The sequence below is a fragment of the Anas acuta genome, chromosome 24 (genome assembly GCF_963932015.1).
Source record: "Anas acuta chromosome 24, bAnaAcu1.1, whole genome shotgun sequence".
Taxonomy (NCBI): Eukaryota; Metazoa; Chordata; class Aves; order Anseriformes; family Anatidae; genus Anas; species Anas acuta.
Window position 1 is genome coordinate 1,004,775 of NC_089002.1, and position 23,313 is coordinate 1,028,087.

General features: G+C 40.4%; 1 protein-coding gene across 6 annotated transcripts in view; it reads right to left on the reverse strand.

Annotated features, from left to right (window-relative positions):
* Positions 1-23,313, reverse strand: part of KCTD20 (potassium channel tetramerization domain containing 20) — a 35,180-nt gene that overhangs the window by 6,220 nt on the left and 5,647 nt on the right. For 2 of the 6 annotated variants that reach the window (XM_068660075.1, XM_068660077.1), the window contains 6 exons: positions 5,719-5,918; positions 5,008-5,287; positions 4,002-4,104; positions 3,400-3,520; positions 2,201-2,398; positions 1,008-1,118 (listed from right to left, as the gene is read on the reverse strand). In XM_068660075.1, coding sequence (XP_068516176.1) covers positions 1,008-1,118; positions 2,201-2,398; positions 3,400-3,520; positions 4,002-4,104; positions 5,008-5,287; positions 5,719-5,869 — 964 coding nt within the window. In that variant the 5' untranslated portion in view covers positions 5,870-5,918. Of the gene's footprint in view, positions 1-1,007; positions 1,119-2,200; positions 2,399-3,399; positions 3,521-4,001; positions 4,105-5,007; positions 5,288-5,718; positions 5,919-12,593; positions 12,718-15,553; positions 15,576-15,656; positions 16,131-20,670; positions 20,782-23,313 lie in introns of those variants that run through there. The other 4 variants (XM_068660076.1, XM_068660078.1, XM_068660074.1 and 1 more) reach the window with 4 other exon arrangements.

Sequence of the window (23,313 nt, forward strand, 5' to 3'; positions counted from 1 at the left end):
GTAATACAGTTAGAATAACCAATGATAAGGCAAACATTCCTAACATGTAAGCAGGCTGATTATGCATTATCCCCCCTGCTTTCTCTTTCCCTTTCTGCTGCCAGGGTATGGGGACACCCATTAACAGGGTAATTAATCCATTAGCATAATCAAAGCCCAGGTGCTGGGTTGCCAGAATGTGGTGACACCTGTCATGGAACCAAGGCATAAAAGCTCATGAGATAGGGCCTATAAAATCATGAAGCATCAAGCACGTGGGACTTAGACCTAAACTGCTACTGGACAGCACAATCTATGATCCCCCTGCAACCACAGATGCCTCCATCTTCATCTCCTTCATCTGAGGACTGATTTATGTTCTTTTAGGTAAAAATCTAGGTCTAGGTTTTGATTACTGTTTCACGCAATAGTTAATAATATTTTGACCTGATCTGGTCCAGGTAACTGAAATGCCTGTGTAACTAAGAATTCTAGAAATTCTGCACTACACTAATAATAAACTACACTGCTTGCTAACATTTTATCTAATACTAAATTTCTTAACTGTAACTGCAACCCTGTAGCCAGTACTCATTCTGCCAAGGTCCCCTAAAAGAACCTGCCTGTCCTTTATAGTGCTGGGTGACAGCATGAAAGTACAACAGTCTCCCAGGATGTAGCACAATGTTCTTAAAGCTCTCTAAGGGATCAGCAGGAATGCTGGATGCAAGGTTTTATTTTTATCTTCCTAAAGAGACAAAGCTTACTGGTACAGGATATTTTCCCTTAGCTTTTAAGCCTCCTGCCCAATTTCTGTGTAACATGATACAGATGCTCAGTTTTTAGTAATTTAACAAAAATAAAGGCTTAGTAAAAGAGAGCTATTGGTACCCCTCCATGCATTACAGTCTGCAGGACACCACAAAACCCCCATGGGAGCCCTCCCCTGACACAAACCTGAAGGAAAACAGGTTTTACACACTACATTCACCAGTTTTACAGTTTCCCTTGCTGAGGAAATACTTTACCTTCAATTCCAATGCGTATATTTTTGAGGCCCCGTTCCTTTAACACAGCTTTTGCAACATCACGGTTCTCAATGTACTTAAAGAATCTGTACAGTTTGGAACTGTAAAGGACTTGAGAAATAAAAAGGGTAATTAGAATCTGCAAGGAAGGACCTTCACCCTGTTACACACTCTCAGCTGTGGGGGTGACAAAAAAGCAGGTCTGGTTTCCAGTAACTGCTTCTCATCACTAGGTTTAGCTATGATTCCTTGGTGGCAGTGTAGCTGTCCTGGTTTCAGTTAGAACAGAATTTTCTTCCTAGTAGCTGGTGGAATGCTGTGCTTTGGCCTGGGATGAGAAGAGTGCTGATAACACCCCGATGTTTTAATTGTTGCAGAGCAGTGCTTATACCAAGCCAAGGACATCTCAGCCTTTTGCTCTGTCCTGCCAACAGGCAGGCTGGGGATGCAGTAAGAGCTGGGAGGGGACAGACCCGGGACAGGTGACACAAACTAGTCAAAGGAGTATTCCATACCATCTGATGTCATGCTAAACAATATATAGGGGTGGCTAGCCGGGGGAGGGGTGCCGGACTGCTCGGGGTTAGGCTGGGCATTGGTCAGCGAGTGGTGAGCAATTGCATTGTGCATCACTTGTTTGTACATATTATTAGTAGTAGTACTATTATCACCATTGTATTATTATTATTGTTATTGTTATTTTCCTGTCTTATTAAACTGTCTTTATCTCAACTCACAGGCTTCACTTTCCATTTCTCTCCCTTGTCCCAGAGAGGAAGGGGGAGGGTGAGCAAACGGCTGCGTGGTGTTTAGCTGCCGGCCAGGTTAAACCACAACAGTAGCAATACACATTACATTCTGGATAGACAGGTGGTGATGGGTGTATAAAGAAGAGTATTCAGTCACCAGGGAGCCAGCAAAAGGCTAGGGGGGGGAGAGGCAGTAAACAAATGCAAAAAAATGCAGTGAGCACTGTCTGTTACCACTGCAGGCACTCAAACTAAAGCTGTAACTAGACAGATTGGTATCCTGACTCTAGCAGCAGCCAATTCAGAGGGAACGTACAAAACAGGACATCATATGCCAGCCTCTCCACCAGGAGAAAGACTACTGTTTAGGCAATGGGTCCTAGTGGCCATATGTCTGTGTGTGAACTGAACAAGCAGCCAGCAGCTCCAACGTAGAGTCCTTACTTTGTGAGTACTCCTCGCCCATTGGAGGTGGATGATCTTCATCCCAGTCCACAGTGTCTTCATCTGTCAGCACGACGATATGGCATTCACGTTCCCCTTTCCTAGCACTATCCACCATTATAGGCAGAATTAGCTCCTCCAGGTAGCTGTCAAACTGCTTGTGAGCACCATCATTGGAGAGCTCATGTAACAGAGCACCTAATAAGGCATACATTACATGATGAGCCTTTTTTTTTTTTTTTAACACATACATGTATACATATGCATAAAGTATGAAAATATGTCCCAGACCTACAGTTTCCTAATACATTCAAGAGCACAGCCCTCATTCTTCATTACAGAAACTCCTCAATATATGTTCAGATGCATCATTAATCTCTAGAACTGGAAATAAAATCAAATATGAGACTGCATTTTGGGATGGGATGCAAATTATACCTTAGAACCATTACATTACCATAAAAAAAAAAATACACCAAGGTCTAATCAATAAAGTGAAATAAGAAACAAGTTAGTTTTTATCCTTAACTTAAATTTCCAGCAATCATCTCTGACCTTGAACGCACATTTTCTGCCTTGTCTGTGATTGTTCATCAGAACAGTTGGAAATTACAAGGCCTGCGCTATGATATCATGTCCCATTTCAGCATAGGACCTTTTACCGATTTGGCTACATTAGAAGTATTTTTTCTTTTTTTTCACCCAGTATACCCTCCAAAAAGCTTCTCCCAATCAGATTTCTTCATGACTAAGAACTCTCTACTGCTTTCCTACCTGAGTGTTTTTCGCACCTACATCTTTCTGCTTAAATTATCCTCAATTTTCTGGTATATTTTAGATGGGGATTATAAACCTGCTTTTACCCTTCATTTTACTTGGCTGTAACAGCAAGCTCTTCTACTCTCCTCTCATAACAGAGACTGGGAAGAATTTTTACAATTTCAGTTTGCTTTTCTGAGCAAAATGTCTGTGTTCTGTAGGATTAAATCAGTTCACTTTTGGTTGATGAAGCAAAAAAAAAAAAAAAAAAAAAAAAAAAAAAAAAGGAAGCTGGTTAAATGCAACACATACTAGTGGAGTCCACACCCTCATGTTTAGACTAAAGCATGTAAGAACCACACTGAATCAGTATGACAGTATGATAGCGCTCAACACCATGCAGATGATCTCAGAAGAGCTGATTTTATCTTTATACTTACTTAAATCTTGACATTTGATTGTGTTGAAGTCAAAGTTTATGCAGAGATAATCGCATGTGTCTCTAAGGTCTGGGATGGAAATTCCATCAGGACAGTTAATGATTCCAGTTTTGTAATAATCCTGCAAATAAAAGGACAGTTTTGGGTGAGAAAATTAAAAATAGTGTGAACTGATCATTTTTAATTAGCTTTTTGTTTTGTTGATGAACACTTTTTGTTTGAGTTTCAGCGAACAGTAGAAACAGCCCTGCCTGTCTGAGAATATACCTACATCTCTTCACAGATCCTCTAGGGTCTGACAAACTGTGAGCTCCAGTAAAAAATTCTTCCTGTGATGTAGAATTTCATAACATTTCATATGCAATGTGCATTTATAGGTAACTACAAAGGCAGAACAGAGCCTAGGAACTACAACATTATGACACAGGAAAAGTGTCACACAAAAATTGACTACTTTTTCATAATCACAATGCAAAACAGTAGTAAAAGAATATGTCCTGGGGGTATGCAGCTGCCTGGGAGATAGCTCAGCTTTGCACATGTGACAAATCAATTGTGTGTTTTTTTTTTTCCTCCCCTCTAGTCTGCAAACATCATCTTACCAGCACAGTCCGGAACACAGCTGAGCTAATTCCTTCTGCAATTTCATATTCTCCTTTTTCATTTGGCCTGGTGAAATTATATTCTCTTCCTGGTCCGAACATTCTGAACAGATATACATAAGTTTACGTTAAGTGCACAAGTAAATTTAAATTCATTCTTTCTAAAGACCAATAGGTGCATTGAGTTTAAACAAAACCAGGAGTGACACTTATACACAGTAACTTGAAACCAATACTCAAATCTCTTACACAGTAAATAAACAAAAGAGCTGTCTCAGCTAAATCCTGCTACAGCTGGACTCTGTCACTATAGCTACTGCATTGCATGGAACAAGTCACAGCTCAAAGAAACAGATCATTCAACCCTGGGTCAGAAAACTCCCTGTGGATAAAGACCTTTCACTGGAGATATGCAAGATAACAGTCACATGCCTTTTGATCGCTTGCTTTACATTACAACCTGCAAGAGTCATCAGCCCAACAGAACCAGGCTCTATGTCAAGAGACAGGGGTGAAAGCGTTGGCAATACAGAAAATAAATGCTTCTTTTTACATTAACAGGGTCCAATCTCTAATGCATCTTACAGGGAGCTGAATGACTTCTTCCATGGGACAGTACTGTAAGATAACAGCAGGAGGAGGAGATGAAGCATGATCTTTTTGCCCATTACAGAAGGAATTAAGTTATCAGTTGTCAACAGGTGTACTACTTATGAGCAAGGCAAACACTTGGGGAGAAGGCAAAAGCAAACCGTGTCTAGCTAGACGTGCCCAGTTTGAAGGAAGAGGACTGAAGAGATAAACGTTATCTAGAGAACTACCAAGGTGCTCTCTCTACATCTGGTCACGTCTTCAAGGCCTTACTAACAGGCAGGTTCTGAATGAGGTCAAACTTGCTTCCCTTGTGCATACAGATGAGACCACAACACAAATGTTACAGGTTTATTACACTTCAGCAAGCATTTGACCCTCTTGAGGTGTCTTGAAAATGGTGGAAATAATCTACCTTCCCAGCATAGTATCAGGGTGAGCAGTGAAAATCTGTGGGTTCACTGCAAATCGAGTGCCATCTACCACAAGTGTCACTTTCTCTGGAGTCACTGTCTGTGAGTTGATGCTTGAAGACAAAGTGGTGCATCCATGGCGTTCCTGGCTATTAAAATATTCAGTCTGTCTTTTACTTCCATCTTGAAAATGACAGTTGTGTGTATCTTCAGAAGCAGACAACATATTGCTGATCTGGGGACTCACTGGACAAGCAGTATGTCGGCATTCAGAATCTAAACCTGACAGAGACAAATACCGTAGAGGTAAAATATAGTTTGCTGAAAAACTTTATTTAATAGTAATGCTTTGTACTGCAATGAGAAAACCAAATCATACAATAGCAAAGGATGTCAATATACATAACTGTCAGAATGATGTTACATGACATACGGCTAGGCTGTATTTTCAAACTGAGCAAGCAGTTGCATTTTGGATAAAGAATAACCCCATGCTTAACGCTACTTATTAAATCAAGATGGATTCCATTGCTAAAGAGCAGGAGCACAGGAATTAAAGAAGGCAAGGAATACATGAACACAGTATGCCTAATGCTGACAAGTAACACATAGCTAAAAATTGAACACCCCCACCCCCACCCCCACGCAAAAAAAAAAAAAAACACACCACACCTCCCTTGAAGATTAGCATAAGGTAAAGACATTATCCTCACCCTCAGTTCTAGGACCTGCAGATGGGCTATGACCTCCTAGCACCACATTACTTTCTCCTGACTCGTGGTCTGCTGCAGCTACATCTTCCACAGAGCAGCTGGACTCCAGATTTCTTGACCAGTCTGTCCCACCAGCACAGTTAACATTCATGCTGGGCCTCCGTGATGTTAGGTGTTGACTGCGTTTCCTAAGAGAAGAGCTAGGAGAAGAAATACCATGTTGTTTATTTTGGAAGGAGCTCTCAAGCAGCAAAGCTCAATTCATTGTATCTGGTACTGCGAGCAAAGTCCTCAGGGTCAAAAGGCATTTCTACAGTCTTAACTGAGCTTTGGAGAGGCTTGCGATGCTATTCATGCCCCTACACTAACCTAGAGAGGGGACAAAAAAAAAAAAGGGGGGGGGGGAGGGGGGCAGGTTTAAAGTAACCAAGGGTCTATTTCACCTATAGTCCTTTGGATTTTTTTTTTTTTTTTTTGAAGTCTAAAACCACTGACATCTTCAGATCACACACATTCCTGCAAGTAACTTACTGGCCATTGCCTGAATTCCAGCCAACTACAGCCCTTTAAAATATTTATGAATCTTTCAATTCCCAGGACTAGCAAAAGAGAGCTCTGTAACTTTGCTGTAGCCTGGACTGTAACAGTGGCCCAGATAAAAGCTCAGGCATTCAGGTTTGGCTAGAAGGTTCCTTCCCTACTCCCAGACATCTCGTCTTCCTCTTTCTTGATTTATCCCCCTCCTGTCACATAGTGCTCACCCCTGCTATCGAACCCAATCCAGACCTACAAAAAAGTAGAACAGCCATGGCTGCAGCTGCCTTATACATATCACACCTTGACTCTGCCTTTTTACACACAGCACTTTAACCATTACTATTCAAATCTTAACTATTACTCCAGAATATGCTCTTAAACGTCTTCCTTTTTACTGTTCTGGTCCCTCAAGTTAAATTTGTCTTTCTTGTTCCCGTTTTTAAGATTCTCTTCTGCTCTGTTCTCACTTCATTCCATTATTTTGTATCTCCTAATAGATTGCTTCTGCTGTCTCTTTCCCTCATTCTCCCCCTTTGCAGTTTTTTTCCCCTGCTATTGCCTTGGGCAAGAAATAGCTCTCCTTTCTTGGCTCCCAGTGTTTTCTTTTCACTCTCTCAAACACAAAACACTGATTTCCTTCATAATGAATTTACCCAGTAATACTCCCCCAACTCCCCTGTTGTTTTTTTTTTTTTTTTTCTTGGCTGCTTGAAGACTCCTGTGCTCACAGGCGCCAGCTAAAAAGCATGGCAGAGCACTGACATGGCTCAACATAAACCAGACAAAAAACAGGTCTAATAAAACAAAATGATAAATAAGAATTGGCAAACTTTATGGTCAAAACATACTGGCGATAAAGACAGTATGAACAGTTCAGTGGTCAGTTTCAAGCCCACTGTTATTTGCAGTCTGTGAAAGCATTTCATTCTTAATTAGAAATTTTAAAAGGGATAGCATTGCTTCCTCTTGTTTCCTAAAGCAAATACTAAGTTGTCAGCATTATTATCTGTATATTTTTAGAAAATCTGTTGCTTACACATCACGTGATATTCATCAGAAGGAAGACTTCAGGCATCAGCAAAAACACATTAAAAGTTTTTTTTTTTTTTTTTTTTTTTTTTTGTTGCTTTTTTTTTTTTTCCCCTTAAGGCCCTGGCTGGTAAGAACAGCAACAAGAGGAGCCTACAAGGCTCATGTTAGCTCCAGCAAGCTTAATAGCATGCATTTCTTCACTATCCCACTCTCACCAATTATCAAGCACTGACTGGGGCTGTCATCACATCCCAAAAAAACCCTCTCCCACTATTTTCCAGGCTGTGCTAATGTGCACCCAGGGAGCCCCCTCAGCAGTCTCATCAGAAACCTCAAGGTTGCCTTGCCTGCATTCACATGTGCACAAATCCATCTCCTGTTGCCTGAGCAAAGGGCACCACAACCCTGCTGAAAATAAGCCCCTGCAATCTTTTGCCCTCTTCTCTCACGTGTCAGAGCAGCAAAGATGTAGTAAGAAAGGCCAGCAGTCCTCTTGTGGGCCATGGGTTTGTGGAGTCACAGAATCATGGAATATCCTGAGATGGAAGGGACCCACAAGGATAAAGTCCCCACTATCTAAGCAGAATGCACTACCATAACCATCACATGCACATGGCACAAACTGTCCCGCTCATACAACTACAGGATAAACCTACTGTCCGAGGAACAATCTGTGTAAATGACTAAACAGAGAACATGCAGAAAAAAAGTTTGAAATAGCCCCAATTTAAAACACATAACTATACAAAACCTCAGGTGAAAAAAAAAAAATAGACTTTAAGTCTATTTCAGAATCGACAATTTCAAAAGCAACAGCAAAAATAAACCACTCCTCTATTTTATATAGCCTATTGTAATTATTGTGAGGAAGCAGAGCTTTCCAGACTGCAGATATTAACCTATTTATACAATTAATGTTGTGGGTTTTGTGATTTGAAACATTCACTGAATGGCATACATTATGATTATGCTATATTTTTTTGACCAAAATGTTTTAAAATTTGGTACTGTACAGCAAGCTTAAACATATTTTTAAAAGCTGCAGTTTGATTTACTTAGGCAAAGGTGTTTTGAGATGTGGGAAATGCAAGGTCTTTGTAGCACAGATAAAGGATCTTCTTGGAAAAGCCCTTCACGTGCTCAGCGCTTGAGATTGGCTAGTCACACAGAAGAACGCAAACAGCCTCCTGGGTCCTCCTTACCCCACCTTTTCCATACAGAAACAAGCTCCCTGATACAACTGAGATGCCACCATACTCTCTTGGGAACAGACTTTGCCCTGTGAAGTGAGAACTCTACGAAGCAAATTTGGTAAGCATAAAATTTACTTATGCCTCTTTCTGTCAATACAGCTTTGTCAATGCAGCTTGGCCAACAAGCTCCCCTCAAGGCACCTGAACAATCTCTTAATTATTTAATACATTACTTCAGAGGGGAGACTTAAGGTAGGGAGTTAGACCAATAAACAGTTATTATGCTGGCAAACAGCAGATTTATCAAGAAACACATACATTCTGTAACTTCACAAGAAGCCTGCCTTATAAGCAGTATTTAACTGATGTCAAACAGCATGAAACACCCAAACTGAATTTTCGTAACTATCAAATTGGATTTGATGAATGTAGCAATCTGTAACAAGACGAACCTTTTCTGCAATCACTCTAAGCTTTGCAATTAAATCTACACACAGTTCAAGAGATTCTGCATGCCATTCAGTCTTCTGCTGCAATACCTTATAAACCATTTACACAAGTATTATTAGATATGTAGATACTATGTTACTTTCATTTTCCCCCTTTTTTGCTTAATCTGCCTAACAGAATTTCAGGAAAAAAAAAAAAAAAAAGCCTCAGCTGGTTAACACCCTTCTCATTCTTTTCCACTACACTATTTTTAGCACCAGTGAAAGATGCACAAGCTAAGAGAAGATTCAAAAACAAATGCTCTTCACAATTGTGGTGGTTCTCATCAGCATCAAGCCTGATTTTCATCATTAATCCACAGAAAGATGAATATTCAGCCGTGCTGATAATCAAACTTGGGCCTGGCTAATAACATTTTCCTGTCTCCTGTCCCCTTTCAGCATGTCCAAATCTTATGTTACATGTCAGAAGAATTAAGGCAAACAAGGAAGCATTCCTTAATGACTTGGATCTGACTGATATAATAAATACCCAACGCAGTTGTTTAGCATGACAGATACATTGCAGTCATGCTCATAACCCAGAAGGGAAACAAGTACATAGACTTCAAAAGGCCATACTCAAACCTGACCAGCTTACAAATATCCTGGTTTCTTTTCATGCCTATGATCAAGGTGAACTACCCAGGGTGAGAATGAATACCTATACATAATTATTAGCACTATTCATCTTCAAAGATTTTATATATATTATCTGCTTATTCCTCCTACCAGCCCTGGGAAGCACTGCAGGGAAGTTTTTATGAGAGAAAACAAGGACAAAGAAGAGACAATCTGCAGGGGCAACCAGAGCATCAGGCCCGCTAACCAGGCGTTACTCTAACTTTTAAGACACTATCCTTGCTCCCTGGCTGTGCCCAGGCAATTAACTTCCAGTTAGCAGGACAGATACTTGCAGGGTGCCATCTTCTTTTGAGGTCTGTTTCCATGCACATTTCTACCACATGGTAAGTGGGAATAGCCTAGTACCACAGAACTGATGATAAACAGTAAACAAATACCCTTAATTCCTTAGCTCATTTCTCAATAACTCAATTGTATGCTCAGATCTGGAGTGGCCAGGTAGGGCCCACTTTGCAGAGGAACTGAGGACTCACAGACAGCTGGATTTAGGAGCTGGGAACTCAAACATCAAAAGCCTAGCACCATGTTCAGCACTGATGATCAGATCTAAATAGGCTGTGATTTTTGTTTTTAGGAAAGCAAATCACCATTGCAATGAAAAATCAAAATTAACATCTGACTCCCAGTGCCAGTTCTGCTTAGCTTGGAGCACATAGGTCTCTCCTCCCTCCAGAACAAGACCATGTTAAGAATGAGCTGTGCAATCCAAGAACCACCTCTGTTTTCCAAATCACATGCTGAGTGTCAAGGTGAAGTCATCTTTATTAGGGCTTGTTTAAAGCTAACAATTTTGTCAGGAGAAAAATATGGCAGGGATACTTATTTTTGTTTCAAAGGAATTAGAAACAAAGTCTTATTTGACATGGCATCTTTGGCAAACACAATTCATACTATAAGCCTTTTGCAGAGATAAAGAGACTGATCCTTGTTCTACTTAATCCTTAAGAAAGTAGGAAGCATACCAGTATGTAAAAAGGCTGGGATAATCTTCAAAAGATCCTTCCCCACCCTAATGAATCAAACAGACATCCAAACGTACTTCCCAAGGTGTAGTCCTCACCCAGCTATTAGGAGTGAAATATTCTAAATGGCCTAACTTGTTCAGACCAACATAAACGGCATGCAGGTGATGTGAGCAGAGGAAGAATACAAATACAGGAACATTTCCAGAAAACAAACAAACAAACAAAAAAAACACAAAACAAAACAAACAACAACAACACAACAGAAAAAAAAAAAAACACAAAGATTTAGTTGCAGACCATTTCATTAAGCAAAAGATAAAAACCATCAGAACATACTTGCTGAATTGTAACCTTTTACTGTATGAGTTGTTCCTTATCCTTACCCTTTTTTTTTTTTTTTTAATTTTTATTTCAAGAGCAATTATAAAATAGTTTGGGGATTTCACAGAAACTTCAAATAAAAAAAAACACGAAAAGCTGTCAAATTCTGTTTAAGAGCAAAGCTGTTTACTGTAACTTCTGACAGTTTAAGCACTGCTTCACTATCATTTAGCATTACAAGAAGGAAGTCAGAAGACAGTAGAAATAGTAGAAGCAAGTAACCTTAATTCATCACATGGTTTGAAAATGGTGAAGAATGACCACCATGCTGAACAAGTGAATCAGATGGTTAGCAATCTTCCACTTACTAAACCACAGCATAACCACGATGACTGAAATAAAACTCTAAACAACACATTTTTAAGGTGACAACACTCCTTTAAATCTACAAAAACATTCCCACGTACAATTCTCAGAAATATGAGCAAGCAGGAAACACACATATTCAGGGCGTGCCTGACCTAATTCTACAGTCTACTAGTTTAGAACAAGATGTATTTCTAATATAATGGCATACTTTTCAGAAAAATTTAGCCTCGCTTCATTTTTTTTAAACATATCCTTGCAACATGCAAAATGTTTCTTAAAACATAAAAGCAGAAAATCAAGTTTTTCTGAATTCCTCTTCTGGAGAAAAAGAAAAGGAAATCTCACTGGCATGATTTGGATAAATAATGAGAAGTATTTCCTGTATGTAAGGATTGGTGAGTCAGCATCAGGTAGGCCTCAACCATGATGCAGCAGAACCCAGGGATACCCATGCTAGGAGAGACCCATGGGCCAAGGCCTCATTGAGCTGTACACAATAGGCAGAGCTCTCATCCTGAGGCCAGATGCTGTGTCAGTCCTGTACCATGGCTGAGGTATGTGGTAGTACTCGCAACTCACATTCACCTTCACTCAGATGGATCTGCTCATGTCCCCCATGCTTTTTTTTTTCCTTAACCAAATTCCAAAAATCACACTTGTTATGAAAAAAAGCTCATATTGGTAAGGAGGCAGCAGTCCAAGTTTCTAATTTTCATAAAAACAGTTATGTTTGCCTTTGATCACCACATGCATACTTCCCTTGAGAGAATGAGGAAGAAAAAGCCATACTGCTTGTCAGCTCAGTTCAGTGGCAATAAAAATTCCCCAGTCACAAGAAACCACTCCAGAGGACCATGCAGGAGAGAATAATCCAGTCATTAAGAAAGGATAAAAGTAAGTTTCTGCTCTCTTGAAGATTGAGATCATATCCAGGGTCTCATTCTGTAAATATGAGGGTTATCCCTCATATACCCCTGAAAACAGTGGGCTTGAAAATTGCATGATCATTCATGCACGATCAGAGTCAAACCCTAAGAAATTTGGCTCTAGCTTCTGTTCATTTCCACACCTTTAATTTGGGAATCTGTTAAGATTTCTAAAAAATAAAATGGAGAAAATATGGAAAGGAAACAGTACAAAAAGGCACAGGAAAAAAAAGACAAACTGCTAGCCTGTGCCTGCTCTAGCCTTCACTGAGCTTCCCTTCTTGAACAGGAGCCAGCAGAGTGCCTTGGCGGCCAGCAGGGCCCTGGGGTGCATCAGGCACAGCACTGCCAGCCGGGCGAGGGAAGGGACTGTCCTGCTCTGCACTGGTGTGGCCTCACCTTGACTTGGACCCAGGAGTTGGACTCAATGATCCTTGTGGGTACCTTCCAACTTGGATATTCTATGATTCTCATGCTCTACTTTGTACCTTTCTGTATTCTCAGGAAGAGGGAATCACAGCACCTTTAACAAATTGGAATAGACAAAGTAACTATGAAAACTATTAAAGCATCCTTAATGTAATTTGTATAAAACCATCTAGAGTTTAAATTGCAAGAAGCTACTTTTCCAAGTTCATTGAAAATAAACACAATCCTATTAACTCTTTACCTACTCAAAAACAAGAAAGGGGTTGATGAATCCACGTTATCAGTATTCCACAATTTACATCACAAGAAAAGCATTTCTTCTAAAGCAATGACAACTAACAATTAGTGTAACAATAGATAAACAGTGAAAAAAAAATCAGTTACTTCTTAAAAATTTGACAAAAATGAACTTTGCAACAGGCCTGAAGCTACTGCTATTGAAGCGTCTATATCATGTGCACACACAGGAACAGATTTTCCAGTTTAGTATTGTTTTAGCTTGCCAATTTCCAATTTAAATAAAGCATTTCAAATTAGTATCCTGTGTTTTTTCTTTCAAGAAAAAAGTCCTATTATTTCTATGTTTATCTTCTCTCACATGCCATGCATTGTAACTCTTTTTTTTCCATTTGTTCTAGACATCACATGGTTCCAAATTGACAAGATTTTCTCTAACACCTCACTTCAACTCTGGACAACTAACTTAAGGGTCTGAAATCAATTCCAATGAATTACAAAAATTAATTCTCTTTTATGCCCTGACATACAACCCTTTTGGCTCCAGCTTCTGATTTGTCCTCCCTGCTTTTGGCCAAATTCTATAGTCGTTAAACATTTGCAGGTTCTGAAGGTTTCTCAGTGACTTTTTTTTCTTCCCCAAAAAACTTTTTTTTCAGTTGTCAAGTATAAATCTGGTTCCTCACTTCCTACCTCTTTTGAGTATAAAACTTGTTTATGAGATCAGTTCTTCTCTTCCAGAAAGTGCCACGGGCAAGGTATCACATAAGCAAGGAAGCCAGGGTCACCTGGCTGCCCTGGGCAAGGGTACCTTCGTGCACAGACCTGAGGAACAAACCCGGACTCTCCACCATAGCAGAATGCCAGATCCTGTAGCCTCTAATACCTTTCACTGGTCAGAGCCAAAATCTGTCAGCAAGCTGCATCTGGCACACTGGATTACAGAGCAGGAAAGACACTGACTGCTGCCACAACTGTCCTGAGCCCCCATCACTGCCCTGTGAGGCTGACTCATACACAAATGCTCAAGGCAATGTGGGATTTGTCAGGTCTGATGTTGCCCACTCACTTGCACCTGTAGATATGCCTGTACTATAGGAGAACAACACAGAAGTGCATTCGACCAAATTGCATCAGAAAGAAAAACAACCTGGAGCCTTTAATGTGCTTTTCTCATTCCTGCTAATGACCTTCACTTCATTTTCTGTTATAGGTACAAACATAATCAGACAATAAACGAGTGATTTATAGGTTGAACTAGCACAGACATTACAAAAGGCTTTTCCATTGTTATGAAATAGCTCTATCAATGTATAGTAGACTCATTTTCCATCTGGCTTTGAATTATAGATGGAAAATAATGTCCAGCAGGACTGATGCAACGCAGGCCAGCCTGCAAATTCTGGCAAGAGACAGCAAGAAGGCTGATGAAATGCTCAATTGTTTTCTCCTATTCTGTGCATAGTGCTTCACTGTTAGCAAAGTTTACAGACTTACTCGTTTACTTGAGTCTTCACAAAAATCTACTGTTTCTACAATTGCAATTCAAAGCTACAGTCTGCAGTATGGTTTTAATGGCTTAACACTGCACGTCCACACCTTGATATAAGATCCATGGTTTGCCACGCTCTTCCATGACCAAAAGTGACTGGTTTACTTGCTGAAAGCTCATATCATTGCTGATGGCACTGAGCCACACCAGTGCCCCACACTGACAGAATCATATCTTTTGCCAAACTATCAGCAGCAGGGTTCATATATGCAGAAAGCTCATTGCAATTTATTAACTTGCAGTACCCTACTACAGACTTTTCCAAAATAGGAAAGTTATACTATAGCAGACTTAACTGGAACGATGAAGAGCATCTAACAGTGTCCTACCACTGCCGTCTCAGAAGGAAACAGTTTCTGAACAAGGCAACTGATAAATGTTTTGCTAGGGTTATTTCCCTCCCCAAGAGGTGCAAGGGTACAAGCATTAAAGAGCATGGCCGGGTGACCTATAAAAGCCATTTTCACTATTTAGTTAAAAATAGTTATATGAAAAATGATAGCTGATCCTCATAAAGAACATCTTAACACTATGGTAATGACAGCTTTGCTAGGGCTGTCCACCTGAATTCAGTCAGCAATTTAAATAAAGCTGGACATGCCAACAGAGACATCCTTTCTAGGCAGGAGATCTGACCAGGGTAGGGGGGAAAAACCTGGTGAAAGATGTTTGTAACAGGTCATAAGCAGGATAATAATTGTTTCCTTTTTAACATATATAATACTGTGCTAAATAAGTTTTTAGGCCAAATGACACCAGAGTTACATTTTGTTTTCACTTGTGTTAGATAAAGCTACAAATACTTGACAAAAATCTTCAACAGGAGCAACAACAGCAGCCAACAGTTTTACCCTGTATTGTCTGTTCCACAATTTTTGGCAGAGCTATTTAGAAAGGTTTCAGAAAAAGAAAACATGTTTCAACAAAGTATATAAGCAAGACCTCCCTTATCCATTAAGATTTTAAAATGCTATTTTCTTTCTCAATTTTTCTTCTTCAGCAGTTAAATCTAACTTGGTCTCAAATTCACATGAATTCCTACATCTACACCACAGAAGTCAAATCTTCTGAATTATAAGCTATATAAAAAAGCATAAAGACAACAACATTTCTGAAGTCTATAACCCCAAGTCTGACCTACCTGCAACAGTCAGAACTGCTGAACAGACAATATCCCACATTTCCTACTGTAATTCTGGAGCAAACCCTCTGACAATACCCAAACAACACAGCTCCTTACTTACTGGCGGCTCATATGTTCTCAGTGCTACCAGCACCAATATCCTGAAATCCTTCTTTAATAGAGGGAAGCACCAAGTAGCAGCAAAGCTTCAGAGTTTAAACAGTTTGTACTGCTACTGTCACTCCCCCAAAGCCCAGATGTCTGATTCATGTAAATATTTCAGTTTAAAAGTCCTCCCCAGCTGATCCACGAAAACCTTGAATATAAAAATCCAAATGGTCACAAATAGCTTTATTTTACGCCTCCTACTTTCAGGACCCACTCTCCTCTCCACCTTGGATCTCTCCAGACACCCAGTTCTTCCTGTTGTTTTGCAAGAATCATTTGGTAGAAAAGGTGCAGTTTCATTAAACTCTTGATGCTGTCTGGTTAAACATACTACTCTTGCCACTCATCTGCCACACATCTCTTAGACAGACTGAAAGGAATCAGCTACCAGAACTTCTGAATACGTATGTAACCATGTGCACAAAGACTCCACAGCTTAGAAGACCTTAGATTTGAGCCTGATAAAGTTTGCAATAACTGGAAATGAGTCAATATGTCAATGCCCGCGTAGATGTACTGCTAATGAGTGCCCATAAACAAGTGCCTTCTGCTTTCAGAGCTCTGCTGTCTATGTACTGCATTGCAGAAGCACTAGACATTTATGTGGTCTAGAAATGTTACCCTCTACCAGTTTAGATCTTAACATTACGAGCAACAGAACATATTACTGATTTATCTGGATTGCCCAGAAATTGCTCCAAATGCAGTTACACAGAACAGAATTAGCTGTAGTATACATCATCAATAATATATCACCTTTAATGGAAATAGAACACAAGTATAAAACTGTTTTAATCCTGACTCATGCCAGTGATAAGGCAATGTGTACGTACTAACAAGCTTTCAAGTCTGAACACTGCATGGCAGCTGATTAATGAAAAACATCTTAAGAGATACTTTACACACAAAAAAAACACCCAACACAATAAAAGTAAATTATCACTAACTTACCATGTAACTCATGTTTATACAGTACATACATATACAATGTATTGCATGCACTCAGTATTATTTTTGGTTTGGGGGCAAGCATTTAATTCTTCATAATCAAATTATCTAGTCTATCTAGATACAAGTGCAATAGAGTACCTGTACTCTATTAAGGAGGTTGGTGGACATGACACGAAAGAGCAGCAGCATCGAGACACAAAGGCACATTGTACCACACAAGGTTAGATGGGTGGTTTCAGCACTATGGAAACTCCATGTAGAGCACACAGTGCTTGAGAGCAATGTAACTTGTACTAGAGCATTCACCCCCAAACTCAGTAAGGAGGATAAACAGCACGGTACAAACTAACACATCAGCTCATACCTGAGGGGCTGAACCATCACCCCCTCTGGTCTCCTTTAGTACAGTGCCTGTAGCAGAGTCAGGACCTGCAGGCAGCACCTGAAGCACATAACCTGGAGTTGCTGCCACCACCTGCAGTTTTGGTGTTAGGACCCTATATTGCAGCCCAACATCCAGCCTGCAGCACCATGAAGCTTAAATTACTTTATCTGCGTTTGGCCTGTGTTTCAGCCAGTATATTTTGAAATACGTAACAGTTTTAATGTAAGTGGATTGCTTTATTGCTAGAGAGAATACTCAAAATAAAGAAAAACTCCTCTCCTCACTCCTGAGCTTTTAGTTTCCTACAGAAAGTTACTTGTTATTTCACCCATAACACAAAGCACCTACTTGCTATGACTTTTATTTTGGAAACGCTGTGAGCAGTTTAAGACTCCACCTTCCTACTCTGGAAAAGATCCCAACAAGTAACTGCTAACTCATTCCTAGCTCATCTGCCACAACTCCAACTGCCATTTGTTTTTAACCAATTAGACAGCAGCAGCTTGAGAAAATAATAACAGATAGCAAATTTTTGAAAGTCAAATGTTACAGTAGCTATTAACTAAGGAGAATTCATAAAGACAGAGAACACAGCATAAAAACAACAAAAAGCAACCCCCCCCCCCAAAAAAAAAAACCAACAACAACAAAAAACAACCAACTAAATACTGTTGTAGTGAAATGCAATTAAATTTCAAAGTGTCCTGCCTTGAAAAAGTAGGTAGTCTGTACTGAAGCTGGAGGAACTGGGTGGTTACTGATTTATCTGAGTAAGCTCTGATCTACCCACATCCCTGCCTGTTTCCAGGCCTGACATCAGGCTGTACAATGGAGACGGGAATGGGAACAGGCCCAGCAAGCCAGCTCCACTACCCACAGCGCAAGCACCTGGTGCTCTCCTGGTGCTCCAGACCAGGCTCTGCGGTCTGTGACTAGAGGTCCAGTGACAGTTTGCATCCAGTGGAGAAGAGCAGGACCAGGCTACAGGGGCAGCACTGAGAAATGAGGCAAAACTCAAAGCATTGTAACCCAGCACAAGAGATCCTCTACCTAACTTTGGCAAGAGACAGGCTGGTATGGGATCCCTGTTGGGGTAATTATCTGGCAGCCCCACCAGACACTGCCGTATCTCACCACAACAGTCAGCAAGACAAGCAGCTGGAAACCAGTTCAGATAAACCCACTGAAGCTACCGCCACACCATGGAGCTGCAGAGCCAGGACACTCCTTGCAAGCAGAGGTACAAGCGAAGCAAAGGGTAGCTGTGTTATCTGTGGAAGTAACTGAGTTCACTGAATCAAGCAAGTTGTTTAATACACATTAAGCCACAGACAACAACAGAAAGCAAAACAAATCTACGTAAGCCTACATTTTAGAGTGGCTGCCTTAGTAAACTGCAAGTAACACTAAAGCAATCCTACACCGAAACAAACAGAGGAGTTTTATTTAGCACAACTGCAGCTCTTCAGGAAAGCTCATCCCCGAGTTATTTTTGGGATGCAAGAGTGTGGGGTGATGATTTCAGCTGGGTAAAGCCAATTATTAGTACTCAGTCAATTTATGTCAGCAGAGGACTTGATACCTTGTTTCCAAGAGCGGAAAAACATCTTGCTCAACACTTCCAAATAACTGAGGTTTAGGATGGGATGTTGGCAAGACACCTCTTGCTTTGTTTACACGTCTGGATAAATATCTTACACACCAAGCATAGTCAAAACACTTTCTAAGAATATTCCATTACACTCTTTCTTATGTGACTAATAAGACTTTCACAAAAATATTTGGCTAGTGTTATGTTTCAGCAAAATTAGCAAGGAACCATAAACATATTTTGTTGAGACTTAAAAAGGAAAATAACCACAGAAAATACAAAACTGAAAAAGCAGAGATGATGCCTATTTCAACACACACAATGAAGTGTTCATGCAGAGGAAAAGTATCCATTTGGGCACTGAATAAGGCTGCTCTTGAAAGTGAAAAGTTCTAAAATTGAAATGTATTCCAGAACAGTCCACTCCTATCCATTTTTAATTTGACAAGCAAACAACCCATCTATGTTGTAACCAAAATAGCAACTGTCTTTCAGAGTGTTTATCTCAAAGACAACAAGCAAAAAAAAGGCTAGGATTTTTTTATTATTTTTTTTTATTATATATTTTTTTTAAGGAAAGTCTTCAAAGTCTGTTCTTATGAGGAATATTCTACTCTTCTGCTGAATAATCCAAAAGACTCAAAAATAAATTTTATTCCAATAGCAGAACTTATGCATGATGTTATTAAGTATTTAAGATGAAGATAATAGGACCTACTGCAGAGCCTGCTAATTAAAGGTTCTACTAGTGTACAAAAAAGATTTCTCTCACCCAAAGATTTCAACTCAATCCAGATCAGAAGTGATCAAAACCTTGACATTTTAGAGCTCTTAATGCAGACTACATGAAATGAGTTTCCTGTTTTCAAGCTGGCCATCAACTAAGCAAGACACTTACTAGAAACCACCATTAAGGCTTTTGACACCATATCCCACAGCATTCTCCTCGAGAAACTGGCTGATCATGGCTTTGACTGGTGTACGCTTTATTGGGTTAGAAACTGGCTGGGTAGCCAGGCCCAAAGAGTCGTGGTGAATGGAGTTAAATCCAGTTGGAGGCCGGTCAACAGTGGAGACCCCAAGGGCTAAGTACTGGGGCCAGTTCTCTTTAATATCTTTATCGATGATCTGGATGAGGGGATCGAGTACACCCTCAGTAAGTTTGCAGAGCACACCAAGGTAGGTGTGTGTGTCAATCTGCTTGAGGGTAGGAAGGCTCTGCAGGAGGATCTGGATAGGCTGCACCGATGGGCTGAGGTCAACTGCATGAAGTTCAACAAGGCCAAGTGCCGGGTCCTCCACTTGGGGTGCAATAACTCCAAGCAGAGCTACAGGCTGGGAGATGAGTGGTTGGAAAGCTGCCTGGCAGAGAAGGACCTGGGAGCGATGGTTGATAGTCGGCTGAATATGAGCCAGCAGTGTGCTCAGGTGGCCAAGAAGGCCAACAGCATCCTGGCTTGCATAAGAAGCAGTGTGGCCAGCAGGGCTAGGGAGGTGATCGTCCCCCTGTACTCGGCTCTGGTGAGGCCGCACCTCGAGTACTGTGTTCAGTTTTGGGCCCCTCACTACAAGAAGGACATCGAGGTGCTTGAGCGGGTCCAGAGAAGGGCAACGAAGCTGGTCAGGGTTCTGGAGAACAAGTCTTATGAGAAGTGGTTGAGGGAGCTGGGATTGTTCAGCCTGGAGAAGAGGAGGCTCAGGGGCAACCTTATTGCTCTCTACAGGTACCTTAAAGGAGGCTGTAGCGAGGTGAGGGTTGGTCTACATGTATTCTCCCACATGCCTGGCAACAGGACAAGGGGGAGTGGGCTAAAGTTGCACCAGGGGAAGTTTAGATTGGATGTCTTTTAAAGACTTTTAGATGTTGAGCTTAGCGATATGGTTTAGTGGAGGACTTGTTAGTGCTAGGTCAGAGGTTGGACTAGGTGATCTTGGAGATCTCTTCCAACCCAGGTGATTCTGTGATCATTAAATGGCCCTCTTGGTGGTAAGCCTGGTGCAAAACTCCAGAGTTACAGGCAGAAGTCTCAGCATACTCACCAGCAGCAGGGTCCCCCGTTGGCAGGACACAGCTAGGGCAGCATGAGGGTGCCGGAATGCTCATTGTCATTGCTTCAACTGCTCCAGGGATAAGCAAAGCTTTTAAGTCTCACGACTGTTGAACTGGCTGGCCTGTGTTCACAAGAGGTTTTATTCTAAATTGTTTTTAATTCTGTTGTGACAGTCTCCTAAATGAGGATAACGCTGTCTGAAACAAATGTGGTGAGAGACTGAAGATTCTATTTGCGGCATTAATAATAATTTCATCTTTCTGAAGTGCGCTAACTCCACTCTACAACTGGTGAAATGGCATTTCCCATAGATCTTCACAACACCTTCAAAATGATATTGGAATGACTTAACAGAGCAAAGCGAAGACAGATACGGATGCCATGGCATATTAAACAATTTTCTGAAGAAAACTGAGTTTCAAAACCAGTTTTTAAGAGGAGAGAGAAGCTCATTCCATGATCTTATCAAAGAACATTTTGTAATAGGGACAGACAGACGGGGTATACTTAAATATAGCACAGCCCTAATGCACTAATCTCTCTACAGCTTTATAATTGACAGTAAACAGAAATCCAGTTTCCCCCTTGCTCATCTAGTACTAGCAAACAGGCATAATTAGCCTGCTCTTGTTTCAATACTTTACACAGTACATTGAAAGTGAATCATCTTAACATCACATGTTTATCACTGCTTCTCAAGTAGGACAGCAAAACTACACATCAACTTATTTCCTTGCTGTCCAATACATTCATTTGAGCATTTTTGACTGAGCCACATCATACGGTCCTGTGAGGGGACTACCACCTGCAGTAGGCTGGGAGCCATGACGCAGAGCTGAGTCACAGTAACCTTTTCACTCAAGAGCAGCCAGAACAGCATGTCTGACCACAGCCTTATACATACATTTGAAAATGGAAAGGCTTTTGCAGAGAGAGGGATAGACATATTCCCAGTCCCCATCACTGGATCTGAAATGAGGACTATTCTGGGAGGTGAATGCTCCTCTACCACCTACTGCTAATGCATGCCTGAGGAATTTGTGTGACCAATATTTTTCCTCCACTAGTGCAACATCCAAATCAATGGCTTTCAATCACAGTCAAAAAGGTGGCTTAAACTGCTGTGCAGCACAGCTTAAGCCAGAGATAAGCACCATGAGGGGTCAAAGCTAAGATCTGTCTAGTCCAAAATGACTCAAATATTACCTAATTAACACACTGTAAGAATTGATCTCATAGAAACTGTGGAGACTAGCAAAAAATTGAGCTTTCAAGGTGGTTTACTTTAAAATTAAACCATTTAACAAATATAACTGCATGACCTGATTTGAAGATCACAGAATAATCTTATTTTTCCCATTTGTAACCTGGCCTCTCTGAAAGAAAAAAAATATAGTAGATGCTATAGAAAACAGTTAGTAGAAGAAAAAAATCATACATACTACAGAAACTCTATAGATCAACAAATCAAAACTGTAATGGGAAATCAACTATTATTAAAATTTAAATAATCTATATATTTCATTTTTATTCTTTAGTTGGCTTCCTGAAAAAAGTTACAATGAATAAGGCAAGTTTTTCAAGAACTCCTAAGCTCCTTCACAATAAATACAAGAGTCTTTTTTAAAACTGTATTTGTATAAAAGGTCTTTGCTATCATAAACTTCCATCTGCTGAGCCTGTATCAGGCACTAACAACTGATAAAGGGAAGTCTTATCACACAGCATTAGATGACAAGGAGGTCTGCAAGTGTCTGCCAGAACATTTCTGTCAATGGATTAGAGAACTCATTCATAATTACTAAATGCTAGAGTAGGTAACATTCCAGGAAGATGTAACCTTTTCTGTGGTTAAGATTAGGGATGTCATGATTTTTAAATCTCCCACCCACCCAGAGGAGGAAGAAATTGGCCAATTTACACAAAGGTTAAGGCTTCCTTATTCTGTTTTCCTCTTTCATTTGTTCCAGTTATGTTGATCTAGCAGATGACATTAAACACATATGAACTGGGAAGAAGACTGGGTAAAATTTACCCAGCTACGCTAATTTCCAGTCTTACTATGACTTCCTGCAAAAATTGTGCAGCCACTGCAACAGAGCAAATGGGAACGGTTTGCCTTCTTGCCTGCCTTTTTCCTGCTTACCTGATTTGTGGATCTTTTACTACACTTTCTCCAAGTTATCAAAAACACACTGAGTGAAAACTGTGGCCATTTGAAGTTATGAAACAGATACCACTTGAAAAGAATAACGTCAGCAGTAAGTAAACAGAAAATTTCTTAAGTTGGGGCACATGCTTAATCAAGACAGTTAACAGTGAACCCTAAAGCATAATGTGGGCTCGCAGATTAATTTCAGGAAACATGACCAGCTGCTGTCCCTGCAGAGTGAGCCACAAGGCTTGAATCCAAGGGACCAAATGGCATTTTTTAGATCCAGAATTATATTTGTTAAGGAAACCCTTCATTTATTAGAAATGGTGTTGCTGTTTTTGCCTGCCTAGTGCATCTTTCAAAGCCATATTGCCAAAGCTTTACATAAAAGATGCATTATGAGGCAGCAGTGATCACTAGTTATTAACACACTGCTTATTACTGTCATCACAAAAGCAGACTGCCACTGGACTTGCA